The 16,308-nt window shown below is 48.4% G+C and overlaps 1 protein-coding gene across 1 annotated transcript; it reads right to left on the minus strand.

Moving 5' to 3' along the window:
• Positions 1 to 2,629: 2,629 nt before the first annotated feature.
• PPCDC (phosphopantothenoylcysteine decarboxylase) lies at positions 2,630 to 15,897 on the minus strand. The gene is made up of 6 exons (XM_062501377.1): positions 15,853 to 15,897; positions 14,218 to 14,382; positions 10,663 to 10,758; positions 8,314 to 8,442; positions 6,364 to 6,532; positions 2,630 to 3,237 (listed from the first exon to the last, which is right to left on the minus strand). The coding sequence occupies exons 2-6, from the start codon at positions 14,368 to 14,370 to the stop codon at positions 3,152 to 3,154; spliced, it is 633 nt and encodes a 210-aa protein (XP_062357361.1). The 5' UTR covers positions 14,371 to 14,382; positions 15,853 to 15,897; the 3' UTR covers positions 2,630 to 3,151.
• Positions 15,898 to 16,308: the final 411 nt, after the last annotated feature.

A 16,308-nucleotide genomic window follows, 5' to 3' on the forward strand; every position in this document is an offset into this window, starting at 1 on the left:
GGTGCCAAGGAGTCTGTGCCCAGCCCTGCTGGGTCTTTCGGCACCCACCTTATCACCATTCAGGGTCATGCAGCTGCTTCCCAGCCTCTCCCAAGTCAGAAGGGCTGGCCAGACAAAAAAACTTGGCACGTGGAAAGCAAACCATGAGGGCAGAGGATGGAACCACCACTATCCCTTTGCATCATCTCCCTTTTCCACTGTCACTGTAATCTTACAGGAGGAAGATTTGCGTCTCATGGTGTTGTTTTGAACCCTGCCAGAACAAGGAAAGGAAAAAAACCTCCCAACACCCCCAGCTGTCACTTGCCACTGCTGATCTGTCACCCCGTGGCAACCCCTGGCCTCCCCCAGTGCCTGGCTGGGCTGTGGTTGGGGACAAACCCACTTCCTGCCACCTCACGTGCTCTGGGGATCTGGAGTGGGTGGCATCCCAGCACCCGGGGGTGAAGGTGCCAAATCCAGAGCCCCGGGGTGCAAAGCCACTGCACCAGGTGCATCAGGGACACTCAAAATCTAAATGTGGGGAGGTTTTGTCACTTTTTTCAGGTGTTTTTCTTTCCTACTGCAGGCTCTCAAGATGGAGGAGTGGGATGGGACAGGCAAGCTGGAGAGCAAACTCCTTATCAAAGCCAGACCAAAACAGCACCAGGGCATCTCCATCCTTCTCCGGTGCTCCCCAGATCCAAGCAGCAAAGGGATCCCATTGAGTTTGGGATGATGGGGAAGAAGCCAGAGCCAGGGATGCTGAGAGGCACATCCAAGCCTAGGAAAAGAGGTGGGCTGCTGCCTTTGCTCAGCTTTTGTCCCAGCTCTTTACCACTGGCAAGCCATGCTGAGAGAAACAGTTTCAAGCAGAATAAATGAAATTGCAACGCAGCACGATTCATGGGGGTGCTGCCTCGGTCATCTGAGAGTTTCACGGGAAAGTGAAACAAAAAATCAGCGTGTGGCTCAGAAAGTGGAGCAGAAGGAAAAGAAAACGCTCATGGGAAGTCCCTCAGACCTGCCCCGTGAACCTGGGTCACACACAGAGCAGCGAGGGGTGGAGGTGGAAGCTTGAATGCCCTGAGGGATCCATCCCTCAACACCTCTTGGTGATCTCACCGGCTTAAGGAGAGCCTGGCAATGCCTATTCCCCAAGCTGGAACAGAGCCCTGGTTTGGAATCAGGTCCTTCATCACCACCCCAAACCTCATCCTAGAAATACACTGTCCCAAAGTCACCTCCTCAAGCAGACAGGGATTCCCCCAGTTCTATTCCTGCTCCTTTTCCAGAGAGCAGCTCCTGCCCATGGGCTGCCACACCTCCCAGGCCAGGGGTGGGGACCTGTACTTCTGCCAGGAAGCTGCTCCTGCTTCCCAGAAGGAACTTAACAGTTTTTTCTATTTACCCTGAAGGAAAGGTGGTTTGGGCATGGGTTTATCCCAGCCTGGAACATTATCACAACCTGCTTCCAATGAAAAAAATCACAGCAATTGCACAGAGGATCACTTGTCAAGATTTCTGAAGCAGCTGAAGGAAGCAAAGCAGGCTTGGAAGAGAGGAAGGCTTTTATCAGGGATGTGGTATTTTGTCCTGGGGTAGAGGAATCTCTGTTGGAGTTTCTGTGCTGCCAAGTCAGGGAACGGGAGGAGGAATAAACAAGTCCAGGCACAGGAGATAGCCACAACAGACCCCAAAGACAAGTGCCAGTTGTGGCAGCCAAAACACACTTTTCCCTGCGAGCAGCAGAAACACCATTCACCATCAGAACTCATGGTAGCCAGAAACATCTCTGCTATTGTCAGTGAGCTTAAGGGAAGCTCCTCTGAGAGGCTGAGAACACAAGCAAATGATGCAGGTCACTCCATAAATCCTGGTAAAATGCAGAAGGCACAGCCACACCACCACTGCAGCCTTCTGTGTGAGCCACAAGCTCTGCTCACACCAGGATCCGTCTCAGAAACCATGACTCCCTGGATCTCTGTCAGTGGAAGAGCCAAAATAGGGAAAGTTCAGAAGTTTTATTTGTGTGGGATGGATGTGTCACCTAACCTACTGACCTCTTCCCTCGTGCACAGCAGGCTGGAGGTTTCCCCAACAGCCAGGAGGCACATGCTGTACCCAAGGCCTCAAATTTGTTTGGGTTTAGTGAAAAATGAACTCTGCAGGTCAGCAGTGCTCTGCTAGAGCAGCATGGTCCACAGCTCCCATTCCCCTGAGGAACAAGATTGTTTCCAAGGAAAGGCTGGACTGGGGGAGCCCTGCCTGGTCTGGCCAACAAGGGCACAGGATTGACAAATTTATTCATGCCAGGCAGTTAATTTTCAAGCAGAAAAGGCCATCAAAGGTGAAGTTTGACTTCATTCCCATGGGAAACCCCCACCCTTGGCTTTCCATGAGGGCCTGGCCTGCTTTGTTCCCTGACTGGGGGCCACCCAGATGGGCAGGAGGCACTTTGGAATGAGGCTGATACCTGCATCCCTCTCCAGACAACAGCTACCAAAGGGCAAAAGGACTGGAGTGCTCCTTTCAGACAATTTTTCTCCCTATCTGACAAAAAAAAACGTAAGCAGGCACAACAGCTTAGCAAAGATATTGGTTGGGAACACCTCCCAAAGCACTTACAAGAGGCAACTCAGTAGGGGCACGATTAAAAATTTTTTATTATGTTCCCAGAGGGAAAATGCTTTTTGGAAAGTGACTCCTGCTGAGAGGGAAAGTGCAGCCAGCACAGCTATGGACCAGGCTTTGGAGAGCAGGATGGGTCCAAGAGACACTTGCTAGAAGGGGCTGGAATTACCCTGCAACAGAATTTGCAGGGCCTTTTCCTCTCTAGAACCACTGGAGCTCAAACACATTCTGCAGCCTGCCCAGAACAGAGCAGGTGTGAAGCACTGGGGGCTGAGCAGCCTTGGGAATGTTACTCCCAAGATACCACAGGGTTTTCCACACTAAAGCAGCACCTTCTTGGCTCTGGTTTTTGAAAGTCTGCGGTGAGGTACCACATTTCAGTTCGTCACCAGCTGGAAGACAACCGTTGGCTCCTTCTGTTGAAGAGCAGCTAAAGGTATGCATGCCATGGGTACCAGGGCAGGGGAGCCCAGCTTCCTGCTGCCTTTATCTCCAAACCATCAGGAAGGCACAAAACCACCATTTACATGCCAAAACATCAGCTTTGCCTTGGCACATCCCGTTCTTCAATGATCCTTTTAACTCTTTCCACGATGGTCCACACTTCTGCCATGGCACCTCGGCCTGCAGGACAAGAGCAAAACCACATTGTGAAAACCAGGGTGGGGGCTATCTAAAAAAAATGTGTGGGGAGCAAAATTCCTTATCTCACCTCCTTTCTCCAGGTTATATTTCAATTCAAAATTGTGCGTTTTCAGTATCTTTCTGAAATGGTCTTTGCCTACACAAAAGACTTGACAAATCCATAGCATTCCCATGATTCTGCCTGAGAGGAAGGACTTCCATTAGAGAAAGCTGCTGTGGATCCCCACCAGCCTGAATCTCGGGAACGGCTCTTGGAGAAGGCTGAGTGCTGGACATAACAAAATGGAAAGGCTTTTCCTCTGGGCCTGGTTATCTGCCAGATGAACATCTAATCTATGCTGTGCTGCTGCTTCTCTTTGAAACAGTTTTTAACTCAGGTTCAGAATTTTAAAGCCTGAGATTATTAAATTATCTTGTCTAACCTTGTGTGCTGAATTCAGCATTGGGAACTGAGGCCCTTCACTCTTCTAATTTGCTAGGAGCTGAGGAAAGAAGCTTCTCCCACAGGTATTTGTCTCCTTCGGAAGACTGAAAAGGAATCTCTCTTGATATTTTATCTTGCTGGCTAATTGATCTCATAATTCACTGCTCAGCAGAAATTAGTTCTGGGAGGTTCATTTTCTTCCTTTTCAGACCTGTAAATCCCAGGAGGTCTGGAGCATCCTGTAGACAAGCTGCAGGCAGATTTGGACCCTTCTGCTCTCCTAAGATCAGGGAGAAGAGCTGCAACTGGCAAGAGACACTCCCTCTGCATGGTTTGACAGAGCTACACCCTTCCAGAACACTTCCAAGGAAGTGTTCTGCCTTCTTCCTCCACCACCCACTACTCCAACACCTCTGGCAATTCAGTGCTGGATTTTTAGGTTTAGCAAAGCAAACTCTTACAGTACTGCTCATGCCTACAGGTGGAAATCTGCCAGTGTGCCAGGCTCTAGAAATCCAGCCAAGGATGATGAAGATAATGGCAGTATGGACACTACCCAGTCAAGAAACTCAGTTGGGTATTTAACTGTTTTCTGTGTAAACCCACTCTTCACCAAGGGAGAAAAGCTCATCAGGTAAAACTTGGGGGCAATGAGGATCTGGTGCATTTCAGGTGAGACCAAACCACATGGGGTGAGGAAGAGAAACCTCCTAGAACAAAACAAACCACAACATCAACAGACAAAACTGGTGCAAACCTGCAGCACATGTGTGATCTTTGCTACCTGCTGCTTGTGTGGAAACCAGGGAAACCCCTGCGTGGATGGAAGCCACAAAACCAAAATGAGTGTGGAAGAGGCTGTGGGGTGAAAGGCCTGAGAAAAGGGGAAGGGCTGAAAAAAAGTCGTTTGTGGAGACTAGTTTGGGTCTTTAGAGAGATGGAATCCATTAGTGCCCTGTAGAGGAGATGAATCCCTCTGCAAACAGCCCTTCCAGGCCCCCTGGAACCTCCTTTGAGATAAGAAAAACTACTTGCTTAGAATGACTCATGTTAGAAAAATGTAAGCTCTTCTTCTTATCTTTTTAGAATATTATTGGTTAGGTTTGGTTCTTTATAACTGGCTGTCACAAACAAAGAAAGATAATGTAGTTGGCCAAAATGTGTTAACCCTGTTTTCCATTGGTTTACTTGTGATCCCCCCAGACCCTATAAAATTATGTGTGTGATCCCCCATCTTTGGATTTGTAGCCTGACCCCTTCAAGGACGATCATAAAGCCTGTGGAAAAAGTCTGAGCTGCTCTCCCAGTCTTTTTTATACCGGTTGGAAACTACAGGTTTCTGTGAGAAACCATGAAGCTAAGTGCCTGAAAGGCCAGCACTCACAAACCTTGGAACTTTCCCCTGCCCAACATCAACTGGGCAGGGGATACAACAAAAAGTTACAGTGCCCTGCCATAATCTCCCTACAAGCTGCCAGGAAAAGTCCTGGTGTTTGCCAACAGGAAGATCTTTATGGGAATTGACTCACAAGCACAAGTGGAGTCCAGTCAGATGTGGCTGCTCCTGGCATCCCTGCATCCCTCTCCTCCCAGCTCCTTCAGGAGTTTGCTCTCACAGCTGAGTTGGATATGAAGAAATTTGATGTAATCGTGTCTAAAATCCCTAAGTGGAAGGCTAATCATCCAGGATATTTCAACTGATGTCTCAGTTACTTGCCTACACTCACCTAACTGTAAATATTTCTTAGTTTTCAGTTCTGAAAGTACAACTCTCTAGAGGCACTGCACCTACCTAAGGATTCCAAAACTAAGCCAGACCTAGATTCTAACCACAAGGAACATTTTAACATCCTGTCTTTGTCACGGACTGTTTATTGGACTGACAGGGTGTTAAACTCCTGCTGGAGTTGGGGCTGTTTCACAGAAGTAGGTGCATAGTATAGGTAATAGCTGCTGTAGCTGGAACTGGGGGACGTTTTACAGAGACTTGCCCAATAAAATTGTTATTAAAAAAACCAGATCCATTCATCCAAATGGTTTATATCAAAGCCCTTGCCAAAAGTGAAAATACCTCAATTTAAAGCAGCTACTAAAACTCAAATGAGACCATTATTTCTTAGCACGGCAAGCTGAATATATTGAGTCTGAACTTCCTCCACACCCCTTGTTCACTTCACAGGACTCTGGTGTCAAAAGCCCAGATCAAAACTTGTTTGGGAAGCTAAAAAGTAACCCAGGCAACTACAATAATAAATGTTAAATGTGTGTCCAGCTACATCCCCAGCCACATCTGCAAACGGCTTTTCTCACTGTCTGCTCTCAGGGACAAGATTTAATCCCAGTGATGGAGATGAGGAACTGAGGTACACTGAAAACAGCCCCCAGTCCCAGCAGAGGGCAAAGTCAGGACACCCAAATCCCAGGCTGATAACACTCACCACAGAACCTTCCTTCTCTTTGATCTCCTCTCTTCCTAAATGAGCATTTCTGTTCAGTATCAGGCTCAGCTGGAAGCTCTTAAGACTACTTAAAAATTAATGACAGGGGATAACACAGGGCAAAGCTCTAGCTTTTTTGTACAAACTGTGGCAGCTCACCATCTCAGTGGCCACACAGCAGAAGGCAGCACATCCCTCCAGAACGTGGGAGGGAAAGGGGCAGGAGCCTGGAAAAGGACTGACCTTCATCTCCACACACGAGTTTCTTCTCCACACAGGGGATCTCTGTGTAGCCAAATCCCTTCAGCTGCTCCACCTGCCGAGCTGTGATGGGATGCTCCCACATGGCCGTGTTCATGGCTGGGCAGAAGAGCAGGGGTTTGCTCAGGTCCCACGCACGGATCACGCAGGTCTGCAGGAGAAGCCAAGGGAGGCCTTGGATTTCCTCGCTCCTTCCCATCCCTTTGCTGCACCTTTCCAGCCTGGCTGTCTGGACTAACCCATGGACTGAGACTAATTTGTAGCACATTGCAGCCAAGCTCCTCTCAGACAGGCAGGAAAGATGAGGGAGGGTAAATCCCTCCCTGCTCCAGCCAGCAGCACAAGCTGGAACAAGACATGTACAGACTGTGGGGGAGACAAGACAAGCAGAGAGGTGGCCACAGATCTTCTTGGCTACGGAGAAACCCCTGGGGCAACACTTCAGATAACAAAGCTGAGCACTGCAAGTTGGCAATGAGTCTTTCTGATATGATATGCCAGCTGGATCCATAAATCCCTGCAAGGGAAGCAGTGCTGCTTCCAGGATATAACAGAGGAGAACACGAGCACATCTGGGCTGCTGCAGGAGATGCTGGCAGGTTACAAAGCATTTGGCAGCTCCTGTGTGCTACAGGCAATCAAATCTGACTCCTCTGCACTTCCAGATAACCCAGGATCACCTCATCCCCTTTGAAAGATAAATTATGGTTGTTCTTAGTGCAGTGTCCATGGGATTCCCCAGGCCTTGCTGAATTTCAAACAAAGGAGCTTCCAAGGGAGCAGCTCAGATCACAGAGTCCTTGCAGGAACCCTGCCCATCCTTTTTTATACCCCATGACTTGAACCCTTCTCAGCACAAGGAAATCTGATGGAACCTGTTCTGAACTGCCAATCAGCACCTCCAGCACCCTCTTTCCTTTCCTGGAGCTGCCTCTTCCCTTCACAAGACCCTCAGAGATCGGCAGGAGCACGTGAAGCCACGCATCCCTGACATCCTTCCTGAGCTCTCCCCTCTGCTAAACCAGCACACCCACAAAGGACTCAAAAGGACAAGACACTGCTTGTCCCTCCCACAGCTCTTTCTGGCTTCTCTCAGATCCCCAGCAATCTGCTTTGGGTGGATTTTGTTCAATGAACAAAATATATGCACTTCTTAGCCAAAAGGCTTAGGTCACTTAGATCTGCAGCTTCCTGAGATCTTTGGTGTGGTTCATGCCTGGCCACAAAATATTCAGCTCCGGTGAAGGTCCCCAGCACCCAACAAAGAAGCACACTCCCTTTTAATACACTTTCTGATTAGCCTGAAGAGTCTCAAGAGCACTTGGAATACCAAAAAAACAAGCATGAACAAGCAAAATCCTCTGTAGCTGAGGCTGGGAAGTTAAGTGGGCATGAGCATATTTGAAAGTCTGTGGTATGTTAGGTGAGGGAGGTGGTGAAGTAGCAGGAAGTAAACAGTTTTATCTGAGCTCACAGGTGTCTTTCCAGATTGCATTGAAAAAACACAGAGGGACTCAAAAGTGAGCGAGCATGTGTTTGTGTGTACGAGTTAACAGAGAGAGAATGCAGGCAGAAGGAAATACCACCTCCAGAAAAAGCGGGGAAGACACAAAGCAAGCACTGGGAAATGAAATGAGAGACTGACAAAGGCAAGGCAAGGCAAGGCAAGGCATGGCAAGGCAAGGCATGGCAAGGCAAGGCAAGGCAAGGCAAGGCAAGGCAAGGCATGGCATGGCAAGGCAAGGCATGGCAAGGCAAGGCATGGCAAGGCAAGGCATGGCAAGGCATGCTGGGGAAGAGAGAGAGAGAGAGAAGCAGATGAAGGTGGAGCAGAACATGCAAATCTGCTGCAGAAGCCCCAAGATTCCATGGAGGCAAGGTCAGGCAGTGCTGAGGGGTGGCAGCAGTGGCAGGCAGAGCCCTGGTACTCACCAGCAGGTTGTCACAGATGCCACTGGCCACCTTTGCCAGCGTGTTGGCATCCAGAGGTGCCACCACCATGAGGTCAGCCCAGCGCCGGAGCTCAATGTGCAGGACGGGGTCCGAGCGGCCCTTCCAGAGCTGTGAGGGAGACACAAGGTGGGGAGCACCAAACCCTCACACATCTCATCACTCCCACCCCAGGAAACACAATTCCTTATGGAATTACGCTTATGGAATTTAAGGGATGGCAGCAGATCAGCAGATAGGGGGATCCTTTCTCCGCAAGGCAATTCACACATCTGACAACCACAGGTTTCAACTCACAGCAAAGAGCTGCTCCCATCCACAGCAACCCTTAGCTTTGGAATTATTCCTAGAGAGCTCCATCCTTCAGGCAGCCAAGCCAGGCAGGCCCAAACCAGGATACATTTCCTGGGGAGCCCATGTGATTTATAAGCTTCACGTTGAAGTGAAGCTGCCCACTGGCTTCTCACGAAGTACAGACCCCTAACTGAGTAAGTCACTTTTAATTAGGATGCACAACCCTACTCACAGTCACAGCAGCAAAAGGAACCCTCCTAAGTACCGCAGGGAACAGTGTCTTGTTGGCTTTCTCCATGATGGATGATGTTTATCCAGTTTGACACTTCCCTCCTCTCTCAGCTCTTCGAATCTCAGAATGGTTTGGGTTGGGAGGGACCTTAAAGCTCACCTTGTCCCGTGGGCAGGGACACCTTCCACTTGACCAGGTTGCTCCAAGGCCCATTCAACCCCTGAACACTTCCAGGGATGGGGCAGCCACAGCTTCTCTTTGACCCACTCACTCTTGAGTGAATATTTCACTAAAGCCCTGAACTGTTCAAGAGAACCATGGCCTTAAGAGCTGAGTGAAGTGGGAAGGAGTCCCGAGAAGGAGCAAACACCATCAGGTGCTTATCCCCCAGAGGACACCCAACCACAGGCCAGCACGGGCTGCGTTAGGGCCACAAACTGCTCCTTCTCTGAGTCATGGGAAGCCACAACAGAAAGGCAGCATCCGAAAAGCCGGGGCTTCCTGAACACCTTTCCCACCTCCTCCACTCACTTCTATACTTTGTTGTTTTATTGTCAGAGTGAAGCATCTCCCAAAGAGATACTGAGCAGGCTGTCACAGTCAGCCCAGAGGAGGCCATCAAGCAGATCAGAGGGATGGAGCACCTCTCCCATGAGGAAAGGCTGAGAGAAGTGGCAGTGCTCAGGCTGGAGAAGAGAAGGCTTTGGGATGACCTAATTGTGTCCTTCCAGTGCCTGAAGGAGCCAGCAAGATGGAGGGAAGCTATTTACAAGAGCCTGGAGCAGCAGGACAAGGGGGAATGGATTCCAGCTGCCAGAGGGCATGGTTAGATGGGATACTGGAAGAAATTGCTCCCATGAGGGTGGTGAAGGCCTGGCACAGGTTGCCCAGAGAAAGTGTGGCTGCCCCATACCTGGAAATGTCCCAGGCCAGGCTGGATTTGGCTTGGAGCAACCTGGGGCAGTGGAAGGCGTCCCTGCCCATGGCACAGGGTGGAACTGGATGAGCTTTGAGGTCCCTTCCAACCCAAACCATTCTGTGATTATTTCCCACCACAAGGACTCAGTGTCTGCTCTCCAGTGTGCCAGCAGACCTCAAAGCCTGACCTGCACTTCTATCACCCCACTGAGGGTTCCTCAGAAATAACTGCCTGAGGCTGTAGCACCCTGGGATTCAGTAATCCCTGAGACCAGCCAGGAAGTTTCCTGGTCATTGCCATTAGTGTTTTTCTGTCCACTTAAAAGTGATGCTCATGTGTGAGCCGGAATAGGGGTAAGGAGAGATCACCTTGTACTCAGATCAGCACTGCAAAGCAGAGATGAAATACATGGAAAAAAAATCCTGATGCTTGTACAGTGAACCTCATCATACTCAAGGGCTCTGAAAGTGTGTCAGTAAAACTGCAGTCATGAGAAAAAGATGTTTCACATGGAGCAGAGATGTTCACAGCCCTGACAGCTGAGCTAAGGAGAATGAAGCCACTGCCTGCATGACAAGTATGACTCATGACAAGCACCAAACACGCTCACCATGGCTCTGCAGTGGCTGTCTTAACATTTCCTGACACTCCTCTCAGAGCAGCTGGGCCCAGGGTGGAGAGAGACCACTGCTGCCCTCCCTGCCTGCTGCAGGACAAAGGCAGCCTCTTGCTTCCTCCTCATTTACAACACGTTCCTCAAAAGCCACATTCTGAATATATATTATTAGACTAAGGAGTGAGTCTTGGCCCAGGTTTAAAAAAGAACTAAGTGTGGTTTCTTGCAAGAAAACTTAGAGGAATGCTTCTATTTGCAAAAACAACTCACCTGCCACTCCTCTTCATCACCATAGAGAGTCACAGGAATCTCCTGGGCATTGTAGAAATGTTTTGCTCTCTCAGTAGTGACCACCTTCACCTCGAGCTAAGCAGAAAGAAAAAGACCACTGGTTAGAATTGAGGACAATTTCAAAGGTTTTGTGGTTTCTCAGAGAACCTCCCCAGTTCACAGCTGAAAGGCCAGGTCACCACAGGAATCCACAGGAGCCAGAAACTCGTTTCACATCAACCTAAAACATTAAATGGTAGTGAGGAAGATGAACTGGTAGTGAGGAAGATGAACCTCAGGCTGAACCACAGTGAAAAATACTCTTTTTCCATGGGATTGGCCACTGCCTGCTCTTTCCAGCAGTTCCCAGAACCAACTGCATGGTTCTGTTGATTAGACAGTGAGATGGGGAGAAATCAACCCCACCAGCAGCATCTCCCTGCTGGAAAACTGCCTTGAGGTAGAAAACTGATGAGGCACTCAGAATGTGCACACCTTGCTACGATCAACTGCTGGAAACCTCCAAGCTCCAAGAAGTTCTCTGCAACAGCAGCAGTGATGCGACAGAGCACATTAATACAGCTGCCAACACCATTTATTCCACTGGGAACGAGGCAGTGTTGGTTCCTTGCGTCCTGTGAGACTAGAGTAACAGCTGAGAGGAATGGAAAATCCCAGTCTTGGCATATTGTGGCTGCTGGTAATTTTTCCTATTTTCTGATCAGAAAAAGCTGCAGGACACAGTTTTGGTACTGTACGTTTGCTTTTTTTTTGCCTCTTCTAAATGTCTGTTTTTCTCGAAGCACCCGTGGCTGGAAATCACAGGTGTTTGTAATGTTTTTGAGCATGAAGATCACACTCCCAGGCATTAGCTATGTGTATTATTTCCATGCTAACCTTACCCCACAGGAAGCTGCTCGAGCCAAGCAGCGACACCCACAAAGGCGCGATCACCGCCCGGCTGCACGGCGGGCCTTGGGCGAGGTGTTAACCTCAGGCTGCAAGAAAATTTATTTATATGGGGAGTCTAAAGGCCACTGTGCAGTTTGAGGGAGGATGGCTGCTCTCTGAAGTGCTACCATTGAAAAAAAATAAAATAATTTCTTCCAAGCATAAGCCCGGGACTAGGGAAGAGTTCGGGGTGTCGAGCAGCGCATCCAACCGTTCCAGGCCAGAACATTCCAGAGGGATGTTAAAGGAGTCTGAAAATCCAAACCCCCCCCCGCCCCCCGCCCCAAGAAAGCTGTTCTGTGAGTTAAATATTCTCCCTAATGAAGATTTCCTGCTGGAATGGGCGCCTGGTTCCCTCCATCTCAGCAAATCCAAGTCCCTCCAGCTACACTGGGAAGAAGTCAGTGTTCTCCAGATCACTTCAGCCTCCATAGTTTATTCTTTCTATTTACCTGGCACACCCTCTGTTTGCCTGTGGATATCTTCAACAGCAAAGGCAGTCTGGCCACACTCAAACTCCCTCACTGGAGACAGTTTAGATTAGTTAGAGCTCTCGGGCTTAAGTCAAATCTCCAAAACAAACTTTATCACAAAGTTTGCTCTCCTGTGTTCAGGCAACACTGCAGGTCTCTGATAGAGGACTCTCCTGGCACAGCCCCTTCTGTTCAGGGCAAGGATGTGCACATGATCATTTTTTTAATGGCTTTCTCAGTTCTGACAGCAAAATCTGTCCAGACAGCCTGAGCACATGAGAATGGGCAGATCCTCTGTTAAATGGCACCTGCAAGCTGAGGCAGAGGCTGCCTGGCAGGTGCACACTGACGTGACTGGGTGTGATTTAAACCTGAAGTACAGGTGACATCCTGGAGATTCAAGAGCAAAGCATTCTGCCCACCAAAAAGTCTGTCCTTGCCTTTCTTTATCCCAGGATCACAGACTGGTTTGGATTGGAAATGAAAGGTGCTTCAGCTGCACACCCTGCCATGGGCAGGGACACCTTCCATTATCCCAGGGTGCTCCCAGCCCTGTCCAACCTGGCCTGGGACATTTCGAGGACAAGCCGTGGACAAGTCAAGCAAAAGGCAGTGAGCTGTCACATCCACTGGCACCCTCGAGGAGGTGTTAAAGTTTAATGAGCAGCAAAAGCACTCTGCCAAGTTGTTCACCACAGAGCATTTCAGGCAAAACAAACATTTAAACTAACCACTCTGACTGCAAGCCTGTGGCCACATCTCTGGTATCAAAGCCTTTCCTCTGCTCCTGCCCTGCCTGCTTTGTAAAGTTCTGCTCCAGCAGTAAAGAAATTGAGGCAACAGCCTGGTGCAGGATCAACAAACTCTATGGGAAAGTTACACCGATTCAGCAGGCCTTGAAATCACAGCAGAAATGAGTAAATAACTTTGGTTAATAAGCTCTTACAAACTCCTGGATGCCTCACTTTTGCTTTTTCTGCCCTAAAACCAGTGACCACAAAGTCTGCACTGGATGTCACAGACCTCTGGGGCTGCACAGAGTTTGAATACAGCTGTCTGCAGCTGTGAATTAGGAAACAAACACCGAAGAGAGAAGCCAAGTATTTGAGCAGCATTCTTACCACGGGTCATTTGCATTCTGCCTGTCACCTGCACAGAAGGATGTCCCAGGCTCCAGGAGCAAAGGAAAATGGACAATAGCCAAGCTAATCCAAGAGGGAGAGGATTAGAAGATCTCTATCTCTGGTGTGGGCTGGTCACCTCATTCCTTGATGTCATTTTTCTTTGTCTTTCTTAATTCAGGCTGGGACCTTTGACCTCATTAATCACATCAGGTCAAGTCATAAATTAACTGAGGCCTTACATTGCCACACATGCCCCACCTCCAGTACCCTTATCATCTTGGATATCAACATCAACCAGATAAATCAGCAACTCCTCTGCTTCTACTCAACTGTACTCACAAGGTACAGCCTCCCAAGTCATCCCAAAGGATACTCATGCAGCAATCTCATCAATAAATCCGCAGATTTCAGTGCATCCTCTTGCTCCTGCCACTTCTATCTTTCACTGCAACAAAATATTTGCTGTTTCTAAAAACCTAAAAGTTTTCTATGCTTAATTTTATCCTACAGAGGGAAAGAACACATTTCCATCCCTGATCAGTCAGTCACCAGTGGCCTCTGCTGGGCACCTCTGTTACTCCGGACAACAAATGGTAATTAAAAAAAAAAAAAAGATACTACAGAAACAAATCTAGCAGCTCGTGTTTTCCATTTCTGGTTTTACAAGGTCTGTTTTCCCTTTCTGAATCACATTTAGAGAATCCACACCCCACCCATGGAAAACTGCAATACCCTGAAGATTTCAAGTTTCAGAAGCACCACCTCTGTCTGCAACCACATCTGATAACTTGACTTCCAGCTAAAAACCCACCCAAAGCAAAGACCTTTTCAAGTATGAAATGGTAAGGGGGAAAAGAAAAAAACAGGTGGAATCCTCGTCAGAGAAATTTCTGAACTAAAAGGGTCCCCAAGGAGGAACTTGTCATTTCAGCAGAAGCCACGTGATCTCTCCTCAAAACTCCAGGGTAATTCCAAGTTTACAAAGCTCCACCAACAGCTTCACTCACCGCAGGGATTTTCAGCAATTCTGCGACGAGCAGGGGCAGCTTGAGGGCAGCCACACTTCCAGTCACTCCCAGCAGCACATGGAATTTTTCCTGTGCCACAGATGAGCTGTTTCCTGCAGGAATGCCTGGTTCTGGAAGGGAGATGGGCTCCATGCTCCAACCCAACTGTGCAGGCACAGGGAAACAAAGACACTGGACTAACAGAGCCTCCAAGCACAGCTCCAACCCCAACACATTCCTGAGGGCACAGATCTGACTTGGACTCTTCAGAAAGATGAGATGACTCTGGGTCATCCCACAAGGATTCCAGGCACCAGCAGAACTTTAAGGGCAGCTCAATGTTGAATTACGTTTTTCTCTCAGATACTGGGAGACAGACTCCTAAAACTTGAGCAGAGAGGCCACAGAAGCACCCTGGTAAAGTTCATGCCCCCCCCACCCCCCCCGCAAAATTAAGACTCACGCATGCTGAACACTGTCCAGAATTTAGGACAGATAAATCAATCAATTTGGGATAAAATATTATATCAAGTTCTCTGAAGGCAAACCCCATGCCGAGTTGCTTTCCCTTTGCACTCTCTGGTGATTAATAAATGCACAGGTATGTCTTAATAATTAAAAATGTGGGGCCTTACTGCATGCACAACCATCTCATGTTTTACTGTGTTCCTAAATAATTACAGCAGCATTACTAGAAAGTATTCTCTAGCAGCTCTAATTCAGGTCTGCTGCTTCTTCCTGGCCTCCCTATGCTGCTGCCACACTGATAAAAATCAGAAATTGGTGTTTCGGTGGAGAAATTAACATAAGCATCTCAATGATAATCAATTAATGATTAAGTAGCAAAGAGTAAATTCAGTTCTTGAAAAATCACTGCATCCATTTGCAAACTCTGTTCCATTTCAGTGACGTCCTTGTCGTTCAAAGTAAGCTGCTTGGAATTACTTTGGGTGGAAAGAAGATGGACACAGGCTGGCCTGATTTTGGGGAGGCTGGAGGGGAATTTCACAGGACCACAGCCTGGTTCGGTTTGAAAGGGAAATTAAAGTGACTGAGTCACACCCCCTGCCATGGGCAGGGACAGCCCCCACTCAAAGCCCAAGTTCAGCTTTGCTGATTAGCAAAGGTAATTAAGAGGTGAGGAAATGTAGCAGGACATTGAGAGATTTTAATGCTTCCACCACGCTTAACGTATTTATCTATATATGATTACAATAACATTATTATTTAAAAATAATTAAAGTTACTTTCTACTTAGAGCATCCCTAGGATGCTTCCAAAACATCCACAATCCATTCTGCCAGACCATCCACAAATTAAGGCCTGCGCATTAAAACGTAAATTTTTAAGTACGAAACTTTCAAAATGCTTGCAAATTACAAAGCAACGATAGAAAGGATAAAAATTATAAAGTTAGAAAACAAAATTTAAAATGGTAAAATAAGGGTAAATAGGGTAAAATAATGGAAAAAACCCGCGTATTTTAATATGGTACATATTTAAAATAACGGCAAAAATAACACCACAGTGGAAAAAATATAAAATAATGGCAAAGGATTATAATAAAAGCTGTATATATAGCAATACACGTAATAAAACGATTTTAAAAAGTGCTGGGCCGCGCTTTCCTCTTACCCGAACACAGCTGCGGGGAAAGCAACCACTAAAAAAACAAGCACTTTGCAGGCCCTTACGGGTTAATGAAATCGACTTTTAGTGGCAGAGATACCAGAAAAGGCTCCAAAAGGCCGCACAACAGCACCGAGAAGCCCCGGGAGCTGCCGAAGGTGACAAAAAGCGCTCCGGGAACGCTCGAGGAACGGCCTTGAGAACCGTGAGGGGAGCGGGCTCCGGACGGGAGCGGCGCCGCGGAGGCTGCCGGGAGCTGGAGCGCTCACCGCTGATTGGTGCGTGCTGAGCCACCCGCAGCTGATTGGTGCGTGTTTCTCCCGCCCACTTCGCTGATTGGTGAGTTCCGAGCCGCCCGCAGCCCTGATTGGTGCAGGCTGCTCCCGCCCGCAACGCTGATTGGTACGGGCAGCGCGCGCAGTCGGCGGGAAGGAAAGGGTGTCATGGCGGCTCCTCAGGGTT

Source organism: Cinclus cinclus, chromosome 13 (genome assembly GCF_963662255.1).
Source record: "Cinclus cinclus chromosome 13, bCinCin1.1, whole genome shotgun sequence".
In the NCBI taxonomy this organism is placed as follows: domain Eukaryota; kingdom Metazoa; phylum Chordata; class Aves; order Passeriformes; family Cinclidae; genus Cinclus; species Cinclus cinclus.

Excerpts from the sequence above, each read along its gene's own strand:
- PPCDC (XM_062501377.1), bottom strand. The coding sequence starts at position 14,370 with ATGGAGCCCATCTCCCTTCCAGAACCAGGCATTCCTGCAGGAAACAGC. Across the intron at positions 10,759-14,217 it reads AATTGCTGAAAATCCCTGCG|CTCGAGGTGAAGGTGGTCAC; the intron begins GTGAGTGAAGCT and ends CTTTCTGCTTAG. Across the intron at positions 6,533-8,313 it reads GCATCTGTGACAACCTGCTG|ACCTGCGTGATCCGTGCGTG; the intron begins GTGAGTACCAGG and ends CTTCTCCTGCAG.